This window comes from Myotis myotis, unplaced genomic scaffold (assembly GCF_014108235.1).
Source record: "Myotis myotis isolate mMyoMyo1 unplaced genomic scaffold, mMyoMyo1.p scaffold_m19_p_7, whole genome shotgun sequence".
NCBI lineage: Eukaryota > Metazoa > Chordata > Mammalia > Chiroptera > Vespertilionidae > Myotis > Myotis myotis.
Genome location: NW_023416379.1, coordinates 54,446,099 through 54,468,557, shown reverse-complemented (window position 1 = coordinate 54,468,557; position 22,459 = coordinate 54,446,099). Strand labels below are relative to the sequence as shown.

Below are 22,459 nucleotides of genomic sequence, written 5' to 3'. Positions count from 1 at the left end.
TATCCTTTTTGTGGTTTGCTTCTTCACCCAAAATGTTAAGGCCTTTCTTCTCTTTGCAGTAGTCTCTTCTTGTATAAAGTGTGGACTTTTAGCCCTAGCCGGTATAGCTCAGTGGATAGAGTGTCAGGCTGCGGACTGAAGGGTCCCAGGTTCAATTCTGGCCAAGGGCACACGCCTGGATTGCAGGCTCAATCCCTAGTAGGGGATGTGGAGGAGGCAGCCGATCAGTGATTCTCTCTCATCATTGATGTTTCTATCTCTCTCCTCCCTTCCTTTCTGAATTCAATAAAAAGATTTAAAAAAAAAAAAAAGTGTGGACTTTTACTGTTGCCCCCAGAATCCCACTGGAGGTCTGAAGGGGTTCCCGATTCACCTGCCCTTTAAAGGCATCCCAGTATCCTTTGTTCTAATAGACGTAGCAGGCTGGTTCCAACATTTGTATTTTTTTTTTATCTTTGTTTCTATAGCTCAAGATTTCTAAAATTCTGTTCTCCTAATCTGCCATCAATACTTTTTTTAAAAAATATATTTTATTGACTTTTTACAGACAGGAAGGGAGAGGGATAGAGAGTCAGAACCTCCTGAACACCCCCCACCAGGGATGTGCCCACAACCAAAGCACATGCCCTTGACCAGAATCGAACCTGGGACCCTTGAGTCCGCAGGCTGACGCTCTATCCACTGGGCCTAACCGGTTAGGGCTACCATCAATACTTTTGTCATTTTCCTCCTTTCTATTTCCAATTCTCTCTCTTTCCTTAATTGCCCCCAAAATAATCATTCACCTATTTTGGAAATAAATTTTCATACTTACTAAAATGCATACAAAATATAAAATTTAAATATACTAGAATTTCATACAAAGGGAACTTGCACTTCAGGAAGATTCTCTGACCTTACAAGCCTTTAAATATAATTTCTAGTCACTAGTTTCATGCAGACAGCCCAGATTCTGTATATGCCACACAGTCACCATCATTTATGGGGTAATGCGACTTTCCCCAAACGGTAAGACTGATACTTCGTGTCCTTGGCTTGAATAACTCAAGCAGTTTCTCTCCTGCACATGGCCTCACACTTAGTTCAAGGCTTTAACCAATCTGGAACTAGTTTATTCATTCCGTCTGATCATCCCGCAGGTTCTTAACGCCACACTTTCCATCCAAGAAGGCATTACTACTGAGTCTTGCATTTGCTGTGGTGGTGGTTCACAGCATAAGCAGTAGGCTGCCTTCTTTACGTTTATACTTGTTCAACAAACATACCCATTATGCAAAAACTCCTGAGCTCTGTGTATGTGACGATAATGAGGGGCACTGGATTATGTTTCCACAAGACTCTCGAGAAAGTTTGTGATCTGTGCAAATTGTAAACATACGGCTCTAACAGAAAAAGACGTGAGACTTCCTAATCCCTGAGATGACAACACTAAGGGCTTCTCTGACAGTTGTGCCTTTGTGCATAGTTCTGTTCTCTAAATGATACTCTCAAGTAACAATCGGTGTCTCTTTGCTACTGGCATCTTATGACTAGACCCACCTTCAGAACCGGCATGATGATTTATAGGTAGTAAGAAGCAGTAGTTGTGTTCCTCATCATGCATTCCCGGAGATTAAAAGTCAATAGCCACTTGACATTGAGAAAATATCCTCATGCTGGCAAGTCCAGTGCTTCTGTCTTAGTTTGCTCAGGCTGCCATGCCAAAATATTGTAGATTCTGGGGCTGAAACGACAGAAATCTGTTTTTTCACAGTTCTGGAGGCTGGAAATTTGCGAGCAGAGTGCCTGCATGGTCAGGTTCTGGGGAGGACCCTCTTTCTGCCTTGCAGGTGGCTCCCCTCTGGCTGCGTCTTCTCATGGGGAGAGAAAGGGCAAGCTTCATAAGTTGGCACTAAACCCACCATGAGCGCACCGCACCCCCCCCCCCACCACCACCACCACCGGGGATCTCATCTCAACCTAATTACCTCCCAAGGGCCCCTTCTCTAAATAACATGACATTGGGGGTTAGGCTTAAACCTGTTAATTGGGGTGGGGACACAACTTAGTCCATAGCGGTTTTATAACACCTTTTCTGAGTAAGCAATGAAATAGTTACGCAGAGGCCACACTTTGTGAAGAAAGCACCGGGAGGGAGTGATGTAGCAATAGAGGTATAGGTGTGAGGGTTTTATCATGAACTGCACACACACACACACACACACACACACACACACACACACACACACACGGCATCTGAGGAATTCCCCCAAACTGCAGGACTTGGACTTTAACCTAAACAATGCACTTTCCAGTCTGTGGGTCCCATGAAGGAAATTTACACTGCAAAAGCATTTGGGGTGGGTTTGTTTTGTTGTTGTTGTTTGACAACTCCGCCTGAAGACCAACAGGAGAAGCAAAAATAAGGAGCAGCAGTTCTCCCCAGCCTTTACCGTGCTGAAGGGAAGTCACCTCGGATAGCTCTATCCACACTGTGCCTTCACAAAGAGGGCTAAAGGAGTTGTGATTGGGGTTTGTCTAGAGGGAATTCTAGGAATAAAAAATTATCCGTTTGAGGACCTAGTCCTTCCTAGCCTGGTTTTGTGTTTGTTTTATTTTTCCTAATAACCAGTATGTCTACACCTCCCACCAAGGCCTGTCTGCTCCATGACCCTGATTTTCCCTTTCTCTAGCTCTTAAATCACGCATTGTTTGGGCTGTACAATAAATTTCTCAAGAATTCTCTAAGGTGGTCACACACAGCAGTCAATTCATGTTTGATTGATTAATTGACATGCTTTATAAATAGCTATTGACCATTAATTATGTGCGTGTATGTGCAGTTTTTAAAAAGAGAGAGAGGGAGCAGAAAAGAGAGCAAGTTGTATGCAATTGGACTTCTTCCTGGAAGCCTCTTTATTGCTCATGCTACCCAACGCATACCATCTGATCCATATCGCCACTTGGCAGGAAGCAGGACACCAGGCACAGCCACGCTTGGATGCCCAAATTTATCTGGAGAGTCTGTCACCATCACCTCTCCCAATCCAGAGTTTTGTTTGCAGAGGTACAGACCTCCTTTTAAGGAACCACTCACTAATATCTATTATTTTTTTCCCAATGTTCTCCTTCTCTCCCAGTGAGGTTGTGTGTGTGTGTATGTGTGTGTGTGTGTGTGTGTGTGTGTGTGTGTGTGTGTGTTGTTTTGTTAATTTGTTCCCAGGTGGGAATAAAGAGAGGTAGGGGCAAAGTGGAACTGACTTATTAAGTATTCTTTCTAACTCTTCTGCCTTCTACTTGGTACTAAAGATTTGAACTTAAAAAGCAAGCAAACAAAGAAACAAAAACAGGAAGCTGCTACCTTGGTTCTCTGGATCTGTTGTCCTTGGGATAATGGTGGCATGACCCCAGCAGCACCCTTGAGGAAAAGGTGGGGGAATGAAAGAAAATGGAGGGGGAGGACATCCATTCATATTTTGGAACATCATCCAGTTGCAGACTATGGTAATTAGGTTCACTACCAAAGGTAGTTTAGTAATTATTGGAGGAGTTATAAAATAATACTTTTAAGGAACAGGATTTAGGGAACCCTCGTGCACTGCTGGTGGGAATGAAGATTGGTGCAGCCATTACAGAAAACAGTATGAAGTTTCCTCAAAAAAATTAAAAATGGAACTTCCTTTTGACCCAGTGATCCCACTTCTAGGTATATATCCTAAAATCCCGAAACACCAATTAAAAAGAATATATGCACCCCTGTGTTCATAGCAGCATCATTTACCATAGCTAAGATCTGAAAACAGCCCAAGTGCCCATCAGTAGATGAGTGAATAAAAAAGATGTGGTACATTTACACAATGGAATACTATGCAGCTGTGAAAAAGAAAGATCTCTTAACCTTTCTGACAGCATGGATGGACCTGAAGATTATTATGCTCAAAAAATTAAGCCAGTCAGGGAAAGACACACATCACATGATCTCACTTATATGTAGAAACTAATGAACAAAATAAACCATAGGTCCAGAGGCATGGATATATGAAACAGACTGACAGATGGCAGGGGGGAGGAGGATGGGTGACGGGAAGAGATTAACCAAAGAACATATGTGCATATATACATGACCCATGGACACAGACAATAATGTGGTGAAGGCCTGGGGTAGGGTGGGGACTGAGGGACATCTGTAATGCTGTCAATAATTAAAAAGTGATACCTGGCATGGGCCTAAAAAACATTAGCTATATTACAAAAAAAAAAAAAAAGATTTAGTAATAAGTTTAAATAATTATTTTTAAATGAATCATAAAATTAAGTTTGTCTCAGATTCCTTAAGGTTTCCCCAATTCTTATCTCTAGCAACAACTTTTTTCTATGAAAATTCATTAACAATTTTTATCTGTAAAATGAAATTTTGATCATTTGATGGGTGTGAAAAGTAGTGATTTGCTTTTAGCAAAAGTGACATTTTGTTCCTAATCAAGTAAGAGAATAGCTGTGTAAAGAGCTGTTATCTTGGTGTTTAAAAAAAATGGAGGCTACACATCCCTAAAAAATAATGTATTTGTTAAGTCGTTGACCTCAAGGGAGTTATCAAGGAGGAAGTTATTATTTTCTTGCCAAATTTTCACTTACCATAATATTATGAATTAATTGTAAATAGTGTAAATGTTTGTGTGAGTGAAAATTATTTATAAACAAAGAGCTATAGGAAGACATATATAGCTGTGAAGATATGTATAGGCTTTTTATTAAGAAGTATTTATATTACATTCTTCTCTCAGTATTTTCTACATTCTTATTACTGCTAACCAACTATGTTACAAAAGGAATTTGTTACATTCATTATATTCCCATTAATCTTTTTTAGAAAATGAATATTATATTGCTTTTCATTCTATCATTTCACAGCTATTGTTTTTCCACTAAGCAACGATTTTTACCATGAGACTGAAATCAATAGACATTTAACAAGTCATATACATAGGTTTATCATCAATCAAAAACCCGAAGGACCTAACACAGCACTTACTAAAGCTGAGTTTGAGTTCATCTTTGCTGTTATATTTTATGCAGCCTCTTCTACAGGCTCTGGTTTATTTTACTGAGAAAAATAAGGCAGTTCTAGAGGCTGATTGGCAAAAGATTTAAGGAAATATAATTCAAAAAAATTATTTCTTGCATCTAGCTGGGATGTGAAAATGTGGAACTCCCTTTTTTCCATACTTGCTCTGCCTCTGGCAGTATAGGACAGCAGAATATTTTTAGACTACTTTGATTTTGTGCAGTTTTTACATAGAAAACCTTCACTTAGAAAAAGGGTTGGAGATAGAAAGTTTGCTTTCCAGGAAGGTAAAACTAAACTAATATCTTTAGGAAAAACTACTTGAAACATGAAGTTTCCTTTGGTTATCTGATTATACTACCTGGCCCCAAGTCAAGAAACTAAAATGAGACAAATTTAAAGGTCAAATCATTAAAGTGATTGTAGTACCTAAATTAGAATATGACACTAATTAAAATAGGGACTAGGAGGAAAACTATGTCGTTAAAAATAAGGAAAGTTGAAAATATGCCCATAGATGAGCCCACAGATCAAAAGAATCTAGCCAGCAATTAGAGGTCCTGGTAATGGAAACCAGGCAACTCCAGGTATAGAATATACAGCGATGATAGAAATGAGCTGCTATGCCAGGACCTCACACTTTTCATACATCAGTTTCTTTGTCTAATGCCCCTTAATATGGGCACCTCTGCCTTTATCACAGCCCATCATAGTCCAACCTACACTACTTCCTTGGAGCTGCAGGTTTCTCCCACTTGCCAGGGGGAGTTTTATGGGTGAGTGTTTATTAAAGAACTAGAGACCTGATGCACAAAATTCATGCAAAGGGCTCGACCTCTGCCATGGCGGCAGCCGCCTCTGCCTCAGCCCCTGCCCACTGCGGCGGCCGGGGGCCTCTGCCTTGGCCCCCGCTGCCACGGCTTCATCCGGAAGGTTGTCCAGAGGACATCTGGTCTAATTATCATATTACATTTTTATTATTATAGAATATACTAACACTAGAGGCCCAGTGCATGAAATTCATGCACTCAGGGGTGGGGGAAGGTCCCTCAGCCCAACCTGCACCCTCTCACAGTCCAGGAGCCCTTGGGGGATGTCCATGTGGAGCAGGCCTAAGCCAGCAGTCAGACATCCTTAGCACTGCCACAGAGGTGGGAGAGGCTCCCGCCACCACCACTGTGCTCACCAGCCATGAGCCCGGCTCAGGACTTCTGACTGAGCAATGCTCCCCCTGCAGGAGCTCACTGAACACCAGGGGCAGCTCCTGCACTGAGCGTCTGCCCCCTAATGGTCAGTGCACATCATAGCAACTGGTCATTCCGCTGTTCGATCAATTTACATATTAGCCTTTTATTAGATAGGATGGCCAGCATTAACAATTCTAGAAGCACTCTCCCTAGACTTAAAGGAACTTGCAGCAATTATTTTTGCACATTACCCTTACTAAATTAAACTTGGTATTATCTGAAATGGCAATGCTGCAAGTATATGCATGTATATAAGGATATAGAGGAAACTTCTCAGGGAATGTTTTGATAATAAAGGAAAAGATAAACACTTTGCACAGAATAAAGTTTAACAATTGGAAATAAATTTCTGCAAGAAATTGGGACTTTTATAATACCAACCATAACATCTCTGGGTTCATAAATCCTTCTGTAGTCATTTGAACTCTCCTAAAAGCTCTCAGAGGGTTATCCTTTCCCCCTTTTCCTGCTTTTTGTTTATAAATTAGAATCAGAGATATTTTATTGAAAAGGACCAACAAATCAAAAGGCAATACAGCCAATTTAAAATTTGCAGTTTATGAACAGTCAGGGCCTCTTGTCCGAGCCAGAGACTTCTTGACTTCTCTATGGATAGTCTTATTTTGGGGAATACTATACAACTTGAATCTACAGGAATCTGTAAAATATTAGAGGCAAAATGAGAGTAGCAAGCTACACTCCACGCTTTAGAATAGGATGATTTTTCAGAATCTTAAATCCTTTCAATCAAAGGCAGCTTTTATGAATAAGAATAAGGTAGATTCTTAGATCAATACCTTGTTTTTGAGGGGCCAGGTTCTCCTTCTATGTAACTATGGAAATTAGATTACACAGGAAAGCAATCTTTCCAGAGGGAGCTGCTTACAGGTGAACTTTCTGATACTGCTAGTGAAATTGAAATTCTAAAATCCAGCTATGTTGATTGAATGCAACACACTCTAATGGGCACACACATCATTTTCATAAGTTTTATTTTGGTAAAAGAAAACAAAGCACAAATAGTGTGATTGAAAGTCCTTCTTGGCTTCTCAGTATATGCTACTGAACAAATGTGTTAACATTCTCTGCATCAAGAATCTTGTCCACTTAATGTAGCATCCTTTACCTACAGTAGTAACACATTAGCAATTTATTTTGATACACTCGTATATGAGCCAGATTACTGTTGTTTTTTCAAATGCCTATCTTAAATATGTCTATTTTAAAGTTTTAAGTTGTCGTTCCCAATTATACTAAAATTAACCAGTTTACTGACTATCTTCCTTTTCTTTTTCTTTTTTTTATAATATTCACATTTGCATTAGGTTCTTATGACTGCTGTTTTAAATGATCACAAACTTAGTCACTTAGAATAATGCAAATTTGTTAACTTACAGTCCTGGAGGTCAGAAGTCCCTAAGTGGGTCTGAAATCAAGGTTTTGACAGGGCTGCCTTCCTTCTGGGGGCTCAGGAGAGAGTCTGTTTTCTTGCCTTTTCCAGTTTCTAGAGGTTGCTGCATTCTTGGCTGGTAGCCTCCTTTCATCTGCAAAGCCAGCAATGGCTGCTCAAGTCTTTCTCACATCAGAACATTCCGACCTCCTCTTCTGCATCAATCTTCCACATTTAAAGGACATTGTGATGACGTTGGGCCTGCTCGGAGAGTGAGCACCTTATGTTAAAGTCAGATTAGCAACTATAATTCTGTCTGCAACCCTAGTTCTCCCTTGTCAGATAACCTAACATATTCACAGGTTCTGGGGATGAGGACATAGATATCTATAGGGCACATGGGGCATTATCCTGACTAGCATAGCACTCTAATATTGCATGTGATTGATTATATCCTCACAGATTCATTTTTGTGCTAAAGTATATTTGAATTTTAAAAGATCGTTATAGGTCATAATCTGTCATGGGTTGTCCCTTAAAAAGATGTTGAAGTTCTAACCCTGGTACCTGTGTGAATGACCTTATTTAGAATAGGGTCTTTGCATATGTAATTGAGTTAAGATGAAGGGTGGGCCCTAAACCAATACGACTGGTCTTAAAAGAAGAGGAAAACACCATATGATAAATAAACTGTGAATAGAGAACAGTTTGGTATGCATGACTGCAAAAAAAAGTTTGTGAGAGTCAGTAGTAAGTGGAACTCTAGAGAGGTAGGTTAGAGCTGCACCATTGGTTGGGCATTATGGCACCACTGACAGTTTTGAGAGGTAAATTCACATGACAATAATAACTGTTAACATCTATTGAGTGCTAATTAAGTGCCAGTGATAAGTATGTTATATGCATATTTTCATTGAATTGCAACACTAACATACAGGAATTATTATCCACAATACAGATAAGAAAATAGGGAGTAAAAAATAAAATGGCTTAACCAATCCCCTAAACAGCTCACTTCAGATTTGAGGGGTTCAACTCTTCCTGACTGAGTTGCCTTAAAGCCAGAGTTGTCCTTGAGAAGGACATCCTAGCTGGAAATCCTTAGCACAAAATAGAAGATGCAGAGGTAAGCAGTCAAGTTAAAAAACCTGGCCAGCATGGCTCAGTGGTTGAGCATCAACCTATGAACCAGGAGGTCACAGGCTCGATTCCCAGTCAGGGCACATGCCCAGGTTACAGGCTCAATCCCCAGTGTGAGGCATGTAGGAGGCAACTAATCAATGAATCTCATCATTAATGTTTCTATCTCTCTCTTCCTCTCCCTTCCCCTCTGAAATCAATAAAAATATATTTTAAAAAAAGAGAGAGAAAGAGATTTATGAGAACCACTGGGGGACAGCGTTGGGAATGGAAACGTGATACAAAGACTTCTTTGGTAAGTCTGCCTTAGCTGATGTAACCACATTATACCACTGGAGGCAAAAACAAAGGAAACGGAAAGCAAGACTCAAAGCTGAACTCCATGTTTGGAATCTGAAACTTGGAAGGACATCAATGCCCTGTACAGAAATAGGAAAGCAAGAGGAAGCTTAACTCCGGGTGAGAGCAAGGGTGGGAGGGGAGTTGGATGAATTTATCTGGGATTGAGATGCCAGCAAAACATCCAGTGGAGCTGTCCAGCATGCAGGTGGCTGTGTGAAGCTGAAGCTCAGAGAAAAGTTCAGACTGCAGATATTGATTTGAGAGTCACGTTCATAAAAATAAAAATTAAAGCCATAAAATGGAGGAGATTGCCAAAGGAGAGGATATAATGAGGTTGATGGCAGAAACTTAAAAAAAAAAACCCAAACATTTAGCAGCCTGAAGGAGTTTTTAGTGAGATCAAAGATTCAGTGTAATAGAACCATGTTATATCACTGGAGGCAAAAACAAAGAAAATAATTAATCACTGAACATCTTGAGCAACTAAGACAGATGTTCAGGTCTTAAGAATCTTAGAAGATATGCCTCCTAAATAGAAACTAAACAGTGGAAAGGTGTCACAAGGAAGTTCTTTTCCAAAATAATTGTACAGAAAATGGCTTTTTGAGATCAAAGGTGAGAACCTTGGGCTTCCATTCATAAAGGTCATCACTGCAGATTTTCTGGGCATTCTGCACTACACCCTGCAAGGCACAAGTCCTGCTGTCCTCTTTCTCAGAACAAGGTGCTTTACTTTTTCATGTGCTTTTATAGATTTCAGAGAGAGGAAGGGAGAGGGAGAGATAGAATCATCAATGATGAGAGAGAATCATTGATTGCTGCCTCCTGCATGCCCCCTACCTGGATTGAGCCCACAACCGGGGCATGTGCCCTGACTGGGAATCAAACCATGATCCCCTGGTTCATAGGTCAACACACAACCTCTGAGCCACACTGGCCAGCTAAGGGGCTTTACTTTCACTATGCTTTGAGGGAAAAGTATCTGGAATAACTGAAAATTCTTCATGCAAAAAACTTATACAGGGAAGTAATAAAGTCTTTTCTTCCCATATAAAGAGCGCAAGTGTATGAAAAATGCAAAATACTCCAAAATATTGAATTTGTCATAAAACTAGTTTTCATAGTTACAGCCTTATGATCGCAAACAAATATGTACAGAGCAATTTCTAATAATTCTGCGAGGACCAACACACACTGATCATTTGGAAGTTAAAAAATAATGCTTTGACTTTAATCTTGCAAGTTCATTTGAAGCATATTTGGTTCGTTTTGAAGTCCTGGTCTTATGCATTTGACAGGAAACCCAAGCAGAAAGAAAACATACATTTCTCATAGTTTCCTCTTTCAGCTTTACTCCCTGCTGTGTTGTGCCAGAGAGTGCGTGGTGAGAAATGAGTCTTGCTTTCTAAATGATGCAGCAAAGCGGCAGACCGTTGGGTGTTTTTAAGTGCTTTGTTACTTTCTACACTTGAAATAGGGCAGAGCACCAAAGAAGGAAACTTAACAGCAGCACTGAAATGCCAGAGTGAGTCTTGGTATCCTGAAACAAAGGTAAAGGAAGTTGCCTCCTTGCTTCACTGAATATTTCACACCCCAAATAACTTCTTAGAACATTTACCTTTCATCACTAATTCTATTGGCAGAAATATTAAATAAGAAATAAACATTAGCTCGATATATATATATATATATATATATATATATATATATATATATCAAGGAAGGGAGAGAGAGAGAGAGAGAGAGAGAGAGAGAGAGAGAGAAGAGAGGGGAGAGAGAGAGAGAGAAGAGAGGAGAGAGAGAGAGAGAAAGAGAGAGAGAGAGAAAGGAAGGAAGATCGATCAGCTGTCTCCTGCCTGCACCCTACCTGAGCATGTGTCATGTGTCCTGACCAGGAATTGAACCAGCAACCTTTCAGTCCAACTGAACCACACCAGTCAGGGCCACTAGCTCCATCTTAATATTCCTGACCAGGAATCAAACTGTGACCTCTTCATTCTATGCTCAACCACTGAGCCATGCTAGCTGGGCACTGTAGTATTTTTAGAGTGGAAAAAAAGGAAATAACCCAATTGTATATCTGTTAAATAAATAATTAATTTGTCGCATTTATACTGTGGAATACCATGTGGCTATTAGAAATAATGTTGATATGGCAAATTTCTAAAAATTATTAAGGGAAAAGAGCAAAGTGGAACACCACCCAGATGAGTGGTATGAATCAATTTGTTTAAGAAAGTGGAGTGGTAACTTACAAATGCCTATATATATACATATAAGAAAAATTTCTTAAGAATAAATAAACTCTGAGTCTAGTGACAGGGTGGGACTAGAGGTTAGGAATAGAGTATTTTAAATTTTACTTCATGTCTTTCCTTACTTCTTGAAAAATTTCCCCAAACATGAATTATATTTATAATTTAAAAATTAATGATACCCATTAACAATGACAGGAACTGTTGGAACCATGGAGTTCACAGATTGAAATTTAAATTAAGTGTTTCTTTCTGCTCCACTTACCCTTACGCGTATAAAAATGCATTTTAATAAGGCAGATAAATGCAGGAAAGGTTTTGAAGTATCTTCCACTTGTTCCGGCACACACTTCCTGAGAGGGCTGTTAAGAAGTAATCAAGTTCTGCTTAACAAGGAGCATTGCTAGAGAAGGCATGAATAAGGGGTTGAAAATGCACATCTACTGAGAAACCACCTACTATGTGCCGAACATTGAACTAGGGGCTTAAGATCCAAATGATTCACAAAACAAAAGCTTTGGATAATTAGGGTGATTCAAACAAATTATGAAGAGCTGGCTATAACTTTTTTAAAAAGTGGCCTGTGCCCACTGGTGGGTGAAGCCAGAAGGGGGGAATTTGTTACAAAAATGGTGCAAGGGCCCTGAGTTGAAGAAAGGGAAGGGAAAGCAGAATTAGACAACTACAGGTCCAGAGCAGTATGATCTGAAGCACCCTGAAGGGATGGTTAGAAATGCAGATTTCTGGGACCCAGCCTACGGAATCAGACTTTCTAGAAGTGTGGGCTGAGATTCTGCTTTTTAGTCAGATTGTCTAAGTGAGCTAAGGTTTGAGAGGTTCTTCTCTAAGATAACTCAGATCCTGAAGAATAAGTCCTACCTGGAGTCAGAGATAATCTTATATTTATTGTCTCCTTAGATTCCTAGGAAGGTAGTAGGGCCCATATGAAGCAGCGCACTAAATACTATGGTGAAGAAATTGAGAAATTATTCAGTCATGTTAAGAAAACAATTGGCTTGGCGATTTAGAATCTCTTGGGAAGATGATTTTAAAAATGATTATTGTCACACAATGTAAGAGCAAAGACAAAGTTGAATTAGGCCTAAAGCACAGGTTAAGTTTGTGAAAAGGAAAGAAAGCTAGAGTCCACATTTTTGCAGTTCATCTGTTACAGTGAAACAACTGAGCATATCTCTTGTCTTCTTTTGATTATCTCTATATATAAAAGCCTAAGCGACCAAATGACCAGTCGCTATGACGTGCACCTACCACCAGGGGGCAGACGCTCAATGCAGAAGCTGCCCTCTGGTGGTCAGTGCGCTCCCACAGCCAACCTCCCGGGGCCAGCCAACCTCCCGCCGTCCTTCCCCCTGGCCGGCTGGCCCTGATTGGCCATGATCAGGACTGGGTGAGAGGGCCCAAATCGGCCCCCCATTGCCAGCCAGGCCGAAGGACCCCACCCGTGCATGAATTTGTGCACTGGGCCTCTAATGCTATTATAACTTCTTATCATAGAAAATTGCATTAATAAAACATAGATCCTTGAATTATTTAAAAGATAGTTATAAATAAGCTCCTATAGTTTGGAGAACATCTGATCTCCCTGGATAAGTCTGGGATATTTTAGATAATGAGGATAGGTATAAATACATATGTATGACTGCCAAAGATAAACGAAATTGAATTTAGTTCAACGGGCACTTCCTGACTACTTATTACCTTGCAGTGTGCCAAAGGGTATTAGAGAAGGGAGGCTAGATATGACACAGTCTCTACCCTCAAAGGGCTTACAAGTTTGTGAGTGAGGCTTATCTATAGACTATGATAAAAGGCATGAGGACAGATTCCAAATCAAAATACAGGAAGTACTAAATCAAACATACCAGAGTTTTACAGAGTGGTTACTTCTGTATGGGAAGGGGTACGAAGGAAAACAAAACAAGTCAGCCAAATTTACTCTGTTGACAGATATTATATCCTGATTTCACTCCACCTAAACAAAGGAAGTCTTCACAGAGGAGCTCTGGTTGGAGAGGAACTTGAGAGGATGAGGCTGTGAGGAGAGGAATAGTAAGTAAGAACATTTTTTAAAAAAATTCTTTATTGTTTAAAGTATTACATAAGTCTCCTTCCCCCCCCCCCATTGACCTCTCCTTGGCTGCCCCCACCCCCTAGCACATGCCCTCACCCCCTTACTGTCTGTGTCCATTGGTTATGCTCATATGCATGCATACAAGTCTTTTGGTTGATCTCTTACCCCCTCCCCCCCACCTCCCTCCCTGCCTTCCCTCATAGGTTGGGCAGTCTATTAGTAAGAAATTTTTGTAAAGGTATGATAGAGGGTAAGTTTTTGGTGGGACTGATCCTGCTCCAGTATACGAATATAATACTAAATACTCAAAATGATATTATTAAATTGTTGTCATTATTATTGCTATATGTCTGTAGGAATCACTGAAATCAGCAGAACTCCTAAGAAGTTGATGTCTTTAAGTGTGAAGATAAACAGCAGTTCAAGGGCATGGGACACTCTCCACCACAAAAGTGCTATTTTCTGATGGATTTCCAATGAGATACAGTGATTAAAACTTAGAAATATAAATAAAGAAAGGCACTTTTTATATTTATTTCTTTGCTTCTTTGGAGAGATGCTGTGAATCAACTCAAATATTTTGTTACGAGGTTTTATTTTGCTTCATTTCTCAAATATTTTCACCTCGGTTAATTTAAACGTTTGAGGGCCTGGGGCTCTATTAAAAGCATTTTAAAAATGTTATTATTCTTGCCCTGGCCAGGTGGCTCAGTTGGTTGGATCCCTGGTCTGGTACATCAAAAGGCTGGGGATTCTATTCTGGTAAGAGCACATACCTAGGTTGCAGGTTTGGTGCTGGGTTGGGGTGAGGTCAGGAGACAACCCACTGATGTTTCTCTCTCTCTCTCTCTCTCTCTCTCTCTCTCTCTCTCTCTCTCAATCAATCAATAAAAACAAATCCTCTATTGTGGATTAAAAATGATAATAAAAGGTTATTACTTTCTCATTTGCACTGGCTTTTCCTCAGATGGTAAGAAAACAGAATATCCAAATAGGCAATACAAACATCCCTCCTCATTTAATTACCTGTTCATTTAACTGTATGTGTTATCTTTCTGGGAAGAACTCAAGGACTGAAATTAATCCTCTTAAATGTGGGTCCAATGTTTCCGGTGCCTTTGGAATAATTTCAATTCTGTGGTATAGCACCTGTCTCATGTTTTCAACATTTTGTTTCCACTTCGCCGTTCCTCGCAAGGAAAATGTGTTCCTGGGATACGTGTGGCATTTTTAACCGATTCCACTAGGTCTTTAACCCGTGTTCCTTTTCTCTGTCAGTGAGCATAGCACTGCTTTCCAGACTCTGAGGAGGACTTTCCACTGGACAGAGCCCCAGACAGACTCCAGCCCTCACTTCTGGGATCTAGGAGGCGGCCAGTATGGGGCCGGACGCTCGGCCCTTTGCAAGTGAGCAGACTGAGTCTGCGAGCCCGGCAGCAGCGCCCGCGCCCCGACCTCGCGACCTCCGCGGGACAGACTCCAGCACGCCCCGGGGTTGGTTTCCGAGGCCCCGCGCCCCACCGCGCCCTGGAGAGGTTCCAGCATCTTTCGGCCTGGACGCCCCAGGCAACCGCTGCACCGGGGCCCGGAACCACAGCCGTTCTGCGGGCTTGACTTGCAGCTCTGGGTGGAAAAGCCGCGGCTGCAGATGCCGAGGTTGAGGCTGCTGAGCGCCGGCGGCCCGGGACAAACGACTCTGAGCGCCCATGCGGCTGCTGGGCCAGCGCGCGCCGAACCGCGGCCCGGAGCCCAGTCTGGCCTCGGGCAAGTGGGGATCCGCACGCAGGGTCAGCGGAGCAGAACGGAGCCAGCTTTTAGCCTGGTTCCAGTCCTGCGGACCTTCTCAGTCGCCAGGGCCCACCCAGGGAGAGAGCAGGGGGAAGATAAACAGCAGATCCAGGGCGCGGCGCGCTCTCCGCCACCTCCCTGGCCTCGCGCTGTCTCCCCGCGCGCAGGGCCCGGGCCGGGCTGCGGGGTTTCTCTGGACCGGGGCTCGGAAGGACCCGCTGGGCCTTAGTCCTGAGCGATCCGTCCTCTGCAAACGCAGCTCTGGTTGCATCCCTGACGCGATCCCCTGGCTCTGCTTGCAGGCACAAATCAGCTACGTTCCTGCCTGCGAGTCTAGGCCCTGCTATTTCAAGAATTCCAGGGGGAAAATGTGCAGCGGTGCGGTAAGGGTCTGTGCAGCGCAGGGAACTCGTGAAGCAAAGAGGCGCGCGCGGCCTGCAGGCAGACACATTTGTCCCCTCTGGGTCTGCCCAGCTTTACTGCTCGTGGGGGTGGAGTAAAGGTTTGTTTCTCTCTCCCAGAGTTTCCTCTGAAATCAACTCTCTTTAGAGCGAAGGTCCAGTATGGCTCTATCTCGCCTGTAGCAATCGCAATGTGTCCAAAATGGGCACCAGCACAGAGTTTCTCCGAGACGCGGAGTCTCTTGGCCCTGGAGTTCATTCTTGTTTTCTCAATGGAATGGGCCTCCGAAATCCCCCAGGACCGTCTCAGTAAGTACATATATAATGATTCCCCTTAAGTGGCAGCTTGGGACTTAGGTGCAATAAGTCACGTGTACTTGTTGATACACCTTCTCTATGAATAAGAATATTTTTGAGATCTCGGAGGCAAAGTCGATCTGTCAAGGGACAGTATATCCAGTCCTTACCATTTAACTAAAAACCTGCACGTCTATAGAGATTTGGTGGACATTCTAGTTAGCACCTTAGACTACTTTGATGTTCTGCGTTGACTCTATATGCATTTTCATAATACAACACTTATATTGCATATATTACCATTGCAGGTCACTCTTCCACAAAACTGTACATTTCCTTAAGGAAGGGATAGTTTTTACTCACCTTTGATTTTCCCACCAAGTAATGCCTACACGTAAGTACTCAATAAATCATCATTAATTACACAACTCACTCTTAGTCATTAAATTTCTACACTCTGAAACAGAGGAATGAAGGAACGGGAAGATAGGCCTTAAAGATACCAAATACAAGTGAAGGACTTGTATTTGGCATTTGTAAGACAGTAATAGTGCTCAGAAACAATTTGCTAATCAAACCTCCTAGGTTTTAGGACTATCATGAGCGGGAGGTGGGAATGACCTACATTCTCAGGCAATTTTAAAAAAATTAACATTTGGATATATTTTCCTTTCTTTTCTCTCTTTCTATAAACTAGGTGTGTAAGCCATTATGCTTGAAGGGAAAATGTACTTTGCCTACCTTTGATATCTTATCTGTCCTTGGACTTACTGGTACATTTGGCTAACCCCATATTCTCACTTTTTATATTTTCACTGGCATCATAACATAAATTGGAAAAACCTGATTTGGATATCTAAAATACTTACCTTGGGCTGCAAATATTAAAATCCACTAGCTGCCTTAATTGTTGCTTTTTCAGTTCTCAGTGATACTTTATAACTTGTACCTTAGTCTTTGAAGGTACTCCCCAGCTTCTTCCATGGGTAAACATGTGAAGAACCTGTCTTGTTAACATGTATCAGCACACATGCTATACTAATATTTTAGCTGATACTGTTTTTCAAAAGGGTTCAGTTGTGCCCCCTCACCTTACATAAAGGCACTTCAAAAACATCACCGCCACTGATGCATTACAAAACATTCATCCTGGACAACATATTATTAGAACACTTCCTAATAATGCTAGAAATCTCTTGGAGGAGGATGCTGCACACAATAGGAATTCTTTTTATTTTAAATGCTCGAACTAGAAAAATATACTTGGAATGTGAGAGTGAAAATACTAGTTGCCTCATCAATACCATTGTTTTCTGAATTTCTGTAGACCATTCAGTTGTAAGAAAGATAAGCCTCTTGTCTTATTTTCTGCTAACAAAATATTTTTTATTCTGAACTTTAGAGTTAACCACTTGAATTTTTGTACTACTGTTTGTTCAAGTGCCAAGTATTCATTCTTTCCAGATTGTAAGTAAAATATGAATCCGAATGCTATCTCTTTTTGCAGAGTCAGAAAAATGTGCTGTTGAATTTATAACTCTCGATAACCACGTTCTTTTAGCATCAATTTCTCCTCCTTGTTGTGACTTTTAATGGAGTCCTTATTGATGTCTTCCCCCCTTGACCTACTTTCTTTTTAGGTACTTTCATATACAGCGTGTTTTTAGTGATGGCGGTTTCTGTAGTGTGTAGGAGAATCTTAAATCACAGTGACACAGAGCAGTTAGCTACCGCTTAGTCTAGAAATACTTTGGTGGCTTAAAAATCATCTTGCTACAGCGTCCACACTTGCATCGTCTGAAATCTTCCCAGCTATGCTTTTCACGAATTTGCTCCGTCCTCCCGATGAGGATTTGAACTTCATTCTGTCCTGGTCCAGTGGTCATTTTTCTCTGTCGCCTCCGCCTCCCAGAGATTGTTTTTCCTGGGGGAGAGGCGTCCCCGGAGCTGGAGAGGAGAGTGGAGCGAGAGCGGGCGCCCCGGACACTCGATCCCACCTCCCGAGCCCGGTGAGAAGTCACTTTTGACAGCTCGCAGTCCCGCTCTGGCTCTCCCGCTTGTGGTCCAGGGGTAGGTTTTACCTTCCGCCTCCTTCCTGCCCCGGGCCTGTCCCCAGGCCCCCCGCAAAGGCTGCCCCTGGTCCAGCCCGCTCAGAGCTCCCCTACACCGTCCTCGCGGGGAACCCGGGCGCGCGTCCGTGGAAGCCTCCGGGGATGGGAGAGCCGAGCCGGGACCCGGACGCCCCAGGGCGGCCCCTCCCCAGGATTTTCCCTGGGTCCGGGCGCCCACGTGACAGAGAAAGCGCCAGAACCGGCCCTTTCGGCCCTTTCGGCCGCGGCCGCCCGCTTCCCGCCGGGGGAAAGTAAACCGCGGCTCCCCCGCACCGCCCCCACCTCGCCCTCCTCCTCCCCGCTTCCCTTCACCCCCCGGCTCCCTCGCACCACCCTCCCCGCGCCGCCGTCCTCCCCACCCGGCCCTTTGTACGTGCTCGGCGGCGGGCGGGCGAGCGCGCCCGGCACGTGACCCCGCCGAACGTGGCATTGTGTTATCACGTGACCCAGGTGCGTACGCGACGGAGCGGGGTGTGAAGATGGCGGACGAGGAGGCCGAGCAGGAGAGGCTGAGTCGCGGCGGCGGCGGCTGCGTCGCGGAGCTGCAGCGCCTGGGCGAGCGGCTCCAGGAGCTGGAGCGGGAGCTGCGGGAGAGCCGGGCGCCGGCCGTGGAGGCGGCCACGGAGTACTGTCAGCAGCTGTGCCAGGTGAGCGCGCCGGCGGTCCCCTCCCCCTTTCCCCCGCTGGAAGGGGAAGAGGGCGGGCGCGCGAGCGCCGAGGGGCCGAGTGGTGGTCGTCCCTGCCCGGGCGTCCCCGGAGCCGCCGCCCGGCGGCAGCGGGGAGGACGAGGAGGGAGCCTTTGTGTGGCTGCCGTGGTGGCGGCGGCTGTCGGCAGCTCCCGGCTGGGGGAAGGGAGTTGTGGTCGGGGCGGAAAATCCCCCCGCCCCTTCCCTTTCCCCAACTCGGGCTGCGCGGTCCGCGAGGCCGAGAGGATGCAGACGGCGAGGAAGGGAGCCCTCTCGGCCGCCGGCGAGGAAGGGGCGACTGGAGGCCCGGCCGCCTTCTCCCACCTCCTCTCATTGTGCCCGGGGATTACCGCGCCCCCCGCCACCGCGCGTCTCCTCCGCTCCGCCGGGCCTCCGCCCCCTCGGGGTTGATGCCTTTGCTCCCCTGCTTTCATCCGTCCCGCCCCGGCCCCGTCCTCGCCGTCTGCGGGCCTTTGTTGTTCGAGTTGCGCCTCGGGACTGAAGGGGCCTTTGTTGATGGTCGGAGCAGCGGTCCCTGCCGACCCCTTCTGGCTGGGCCAGAGCGCGGGGTGGGGGCGCGCGGCTCGTCCCCTTCTGCCTTTGCTGGCTCGGGGCGCCGCTTCCCTGGGAGAGGGGGCTTTTTTCGGTCGAGAGGCGCTGACTCTGTCTGTGCATCCTAAGCTGGAAGGTCCCCTGCGGCCGCTTGTCCAGCGTCGCTTCTCTTTTGCTTTCACCCTTGTAGGAGTGCAGTGGCCTCTGCCCTCCCCCCCGACACACACCCCCCCCCCCCTCATTTCTTGGAGCCTTTCCTCTTTGGCCTCCTGGTGAAACCGAGAGGATTGAGGTTCTGCGGACCTGTGCGCTTGTCAGTTTCAGACCTTCCCTTCTCTTGCATAAGGACACTGCTTTCCAGTAATTGCGCTCTAGCCAGGATTTAGAATATTGTTAACGCTTTGATAGAAATCGGAGGTTTGGGGGGGGCGGGTGTCTACATTTGGACTTGATTACAAAACCTCCAGTTATGTCTGAAATTTCAAGGAGCTGCTGCTGGCTGTGGTGAAGATTTTCGTTGGATTGTCCTCTTGAGGAGGAAAAAGACGATTTGTCCAGGTCACGTTTAGAGTTGGTTGTGAATGTATCATGGAGAAGTTGTTTTGGAAAGATACTGAATTCAAGGCGGAACAATGACCCTTTTACCATGTCAGAATAGATTACATTTTCACTCAATTCCTAGCCTCTAAGTTCTGAAATCCTTCCTTTATCATTTATAAGATCAGGGATACTTTATACCATACCCCCAAAAAATTCTCCATTGCTGTATGTACATTATTGCCACTAATTATTTGGTGGTTGTTAATTATCTTAAAATTTGTGCGATCAGTCCTAGCCGGTTTGGCTCAGTGGATAGAGCGTCGACCTGCGGAATAAAGGGTCCCAGGTTCGATTCTGGTCAAGGGCACATGCCCAGGTTGCAGGCTCGATCCCCAGGTGCAGCCAATCAATGATTCTCTCTCATCATTGATGTCTCTCTCTCTCTCCCCCTCTTCCTTCCTCTCTGAAATTAATAAAAATATATTTAAAAAAAATTTGTGAGATCAAGTCGTGATTTTCTAAGAGGATGTAAAGGCCATGTGAAAGCTCCCTAAGATAACATAAGTCTGGTGAATACCTATGGCAAAATTAGAGATTCTGTCATTCTTTTGATTCCTAGTTTGAAAGAATTGTTGGAATTTGCAAATTTCACTAACCTGGTAGTACCCACTCATTCTTAATTGGTCTTTCAGATATAAAGACTTACTTTAGATATAAAAATACACTTCAGTAAGATGCCCAAAAAAGGTAGTCTTTCATTTATAAGTTAGGTCAGCTTTTTAATCAGTGAAAAGTATTAAAGTCTCACTTTGCTGAAAGACATTTTTTTCAGGTGACAGTGTCCTGATGGGTTTAAGGCTAATTGTAAATACTCTTTTTTATATTTTTATATATATATACTAGAGGCCCGGTGCACAAAAATTTGTGCACTCGGGGGGGGGGGAGAGGGGGTCCCTCAGCCCGGCCTGTGCCCTCTCGCAGTCTGGGACCCCTTGGGAGATAACGACCTGCTGGCTTAGGCCTGCTCCTGGGTGGCAGAGGGCAGGCCCAATCCCTAGGTGCAGCCCCTGGTCGGGCTCAGAGCAGGGCCGATTGGGGAGTTGGGCCGCCGCCCCCTGTCATGCACAGAGCGGGGCGGATTGGGAGGTTGCGATGCCACCCTCAGTCACGCTCAGGGTAGGGCCGACTGGGGGGTTGGGGCACCGCCCTCCGTCACACACAGAGCAGGATGGATCAGGGGGTTGGGGCGCCGCCCTCTATCACCCACAGAGCAGGGCCAATCAGGGGGTTGGGGCGCCACACCCTGTCACACTCAGGGCAGGGCCGATGGGGAGGTTATGGCTCTACCCCGTCACACACAGAGCAGGGCCCGTGGGGGGGGGGGGTTGGGGCGCCGCCCTCTATCACCCACAGAGCAGGGCCGATTAGGGGGTTGGGGCGCTGTCCCCTGTCACACACAGAGCAGGGCCGATCAGGGGGTTAGGGCGCTGCACTCTGTCACACACAAAGCCGCAGGGCGATCAGGGGGTTTGGGTGCTGCCCCCTGTCACGCTGATCCCGGTGCCGGGAGGCCTCGCGGCTCCGCTGATGCCGGTGCCGGGAGGCCTCGCGGCTCCGCTGATCCCGGTGCCGGGAGGCATATTACCCTTTTACTGTATAGAATAGAGGCCTGGTGCACGGGTGGGGGCTGGCTGGTTTGCCCTGAAGGGTGTCCTGGATCAGGGTGGGAGTCCCCACTGGGGTGTCTGGCCAGTCTGGCTGAGGGGCTGAGGGCCGTTTTCAGGCTGACGGGTGACTGAAGCTCCCAACCACTCCTTTTTTTCTTTTTTCTTTTTTATTCTGGGCCAGCTTTAGCTCTGAGGCCTCGGCTGCTGAAAACAGGTTTCTGGCCTTTGTTTACTGTCTGTATTTGATACAATGTTGCGGTCTGGCTGGCTGAAGCCCCGCTGAGTAAAGCAGGTTTCTGGGGTTTTGTTTAGCTTCTACATTTGCAACATAGTTACTTAGAATTGCAGCTGAGAGGCCAGCAAGTCAGGCGGGGAACGTTGGAGTCCTCCGTCACTGAAGCAAGCAAGCCTCCCTGTTCACATCAGCTGCCTGGCTGCCGGCCGCCATCTTGGCTGGCAGTTAATTTGCATATCTCGCTGATTAGCCAATGGGAAGGGTAGCGGTCGTACACCAATTACCATGTTTCTCTTTTATTAGTGTAGATATATATATGTATGTGTGTGTATATATATTTTATCGATCTCAGAGAGGAAGGGAGAGAGAAAGGGACACAAACGTCAGTGATGAGAGAGAACCATTGATCGGCTGCCTCCTGCACTCCCCACACTGGGGCGTGGCGCCTGCAACCCAGGCATGTACCCCAGCTGGGAATGGAACTGTGACTTCCACCACTGAATCACACTGGCTGGGCATAATGATTGTAAATGCTCTTGGCCAGCAATATTTATAAGTAGGGTTAATAATTCTGGGAAAATGGAATTTCATGCAAGTTGGACTTTTTTGAGGGTGTGCAACATCATAAAGTTATCACTTCTAAAACATTTTAAATGGATAAAATATTTTTTT

At 44.7% G+C, this 22,459-nt stretch overlaps 1 protein-coding gene and 1 long non-coding RNA gene across 2 annotated transcripts in view; one reads left to right on the top strand and one right to left on the bottom strand.

Moving 5' to 3' along the window:
* Positions 1 to 1,566: 1,566 nt before the first annotated feature.
* Positions 1,567 to 11,778, bottom strand: LOC118659768. Its single transcript, XR_004968697.1, has 3 exons — positions 11,684 to 11,778; positions 7,687 to 7,942; positions 1,567 to 1,723 (listed from the first exon to the last, which is right to left on the bottom strand). It is a non-coding gene; the product is annotated as an uncharacterized LOC118659768 (long non-coding RNA).
* Positions 11,779 to 18,553: 6,775 nt separating this feature from the next.
* Positions 18,554 to 22,459, top strand: part of ZNF292 (zinc finger protein 292) — a 77,516-nt gene continuing 73,610 nt past the window's right edge. Inside the window, exon 1 of the mRNA XM_036316428.1 lies at positions 18,554 to 18,754. Within this exon, the coding sequence (XP_036172321.1) occupies positions 18,587 to 18,754 (168 nt within the window). The 5' untranslated portion in view covers positions 18,554 to 18,586. The remainder of the gene's footprint in view (positions 18,755 to 22,459) is intronic.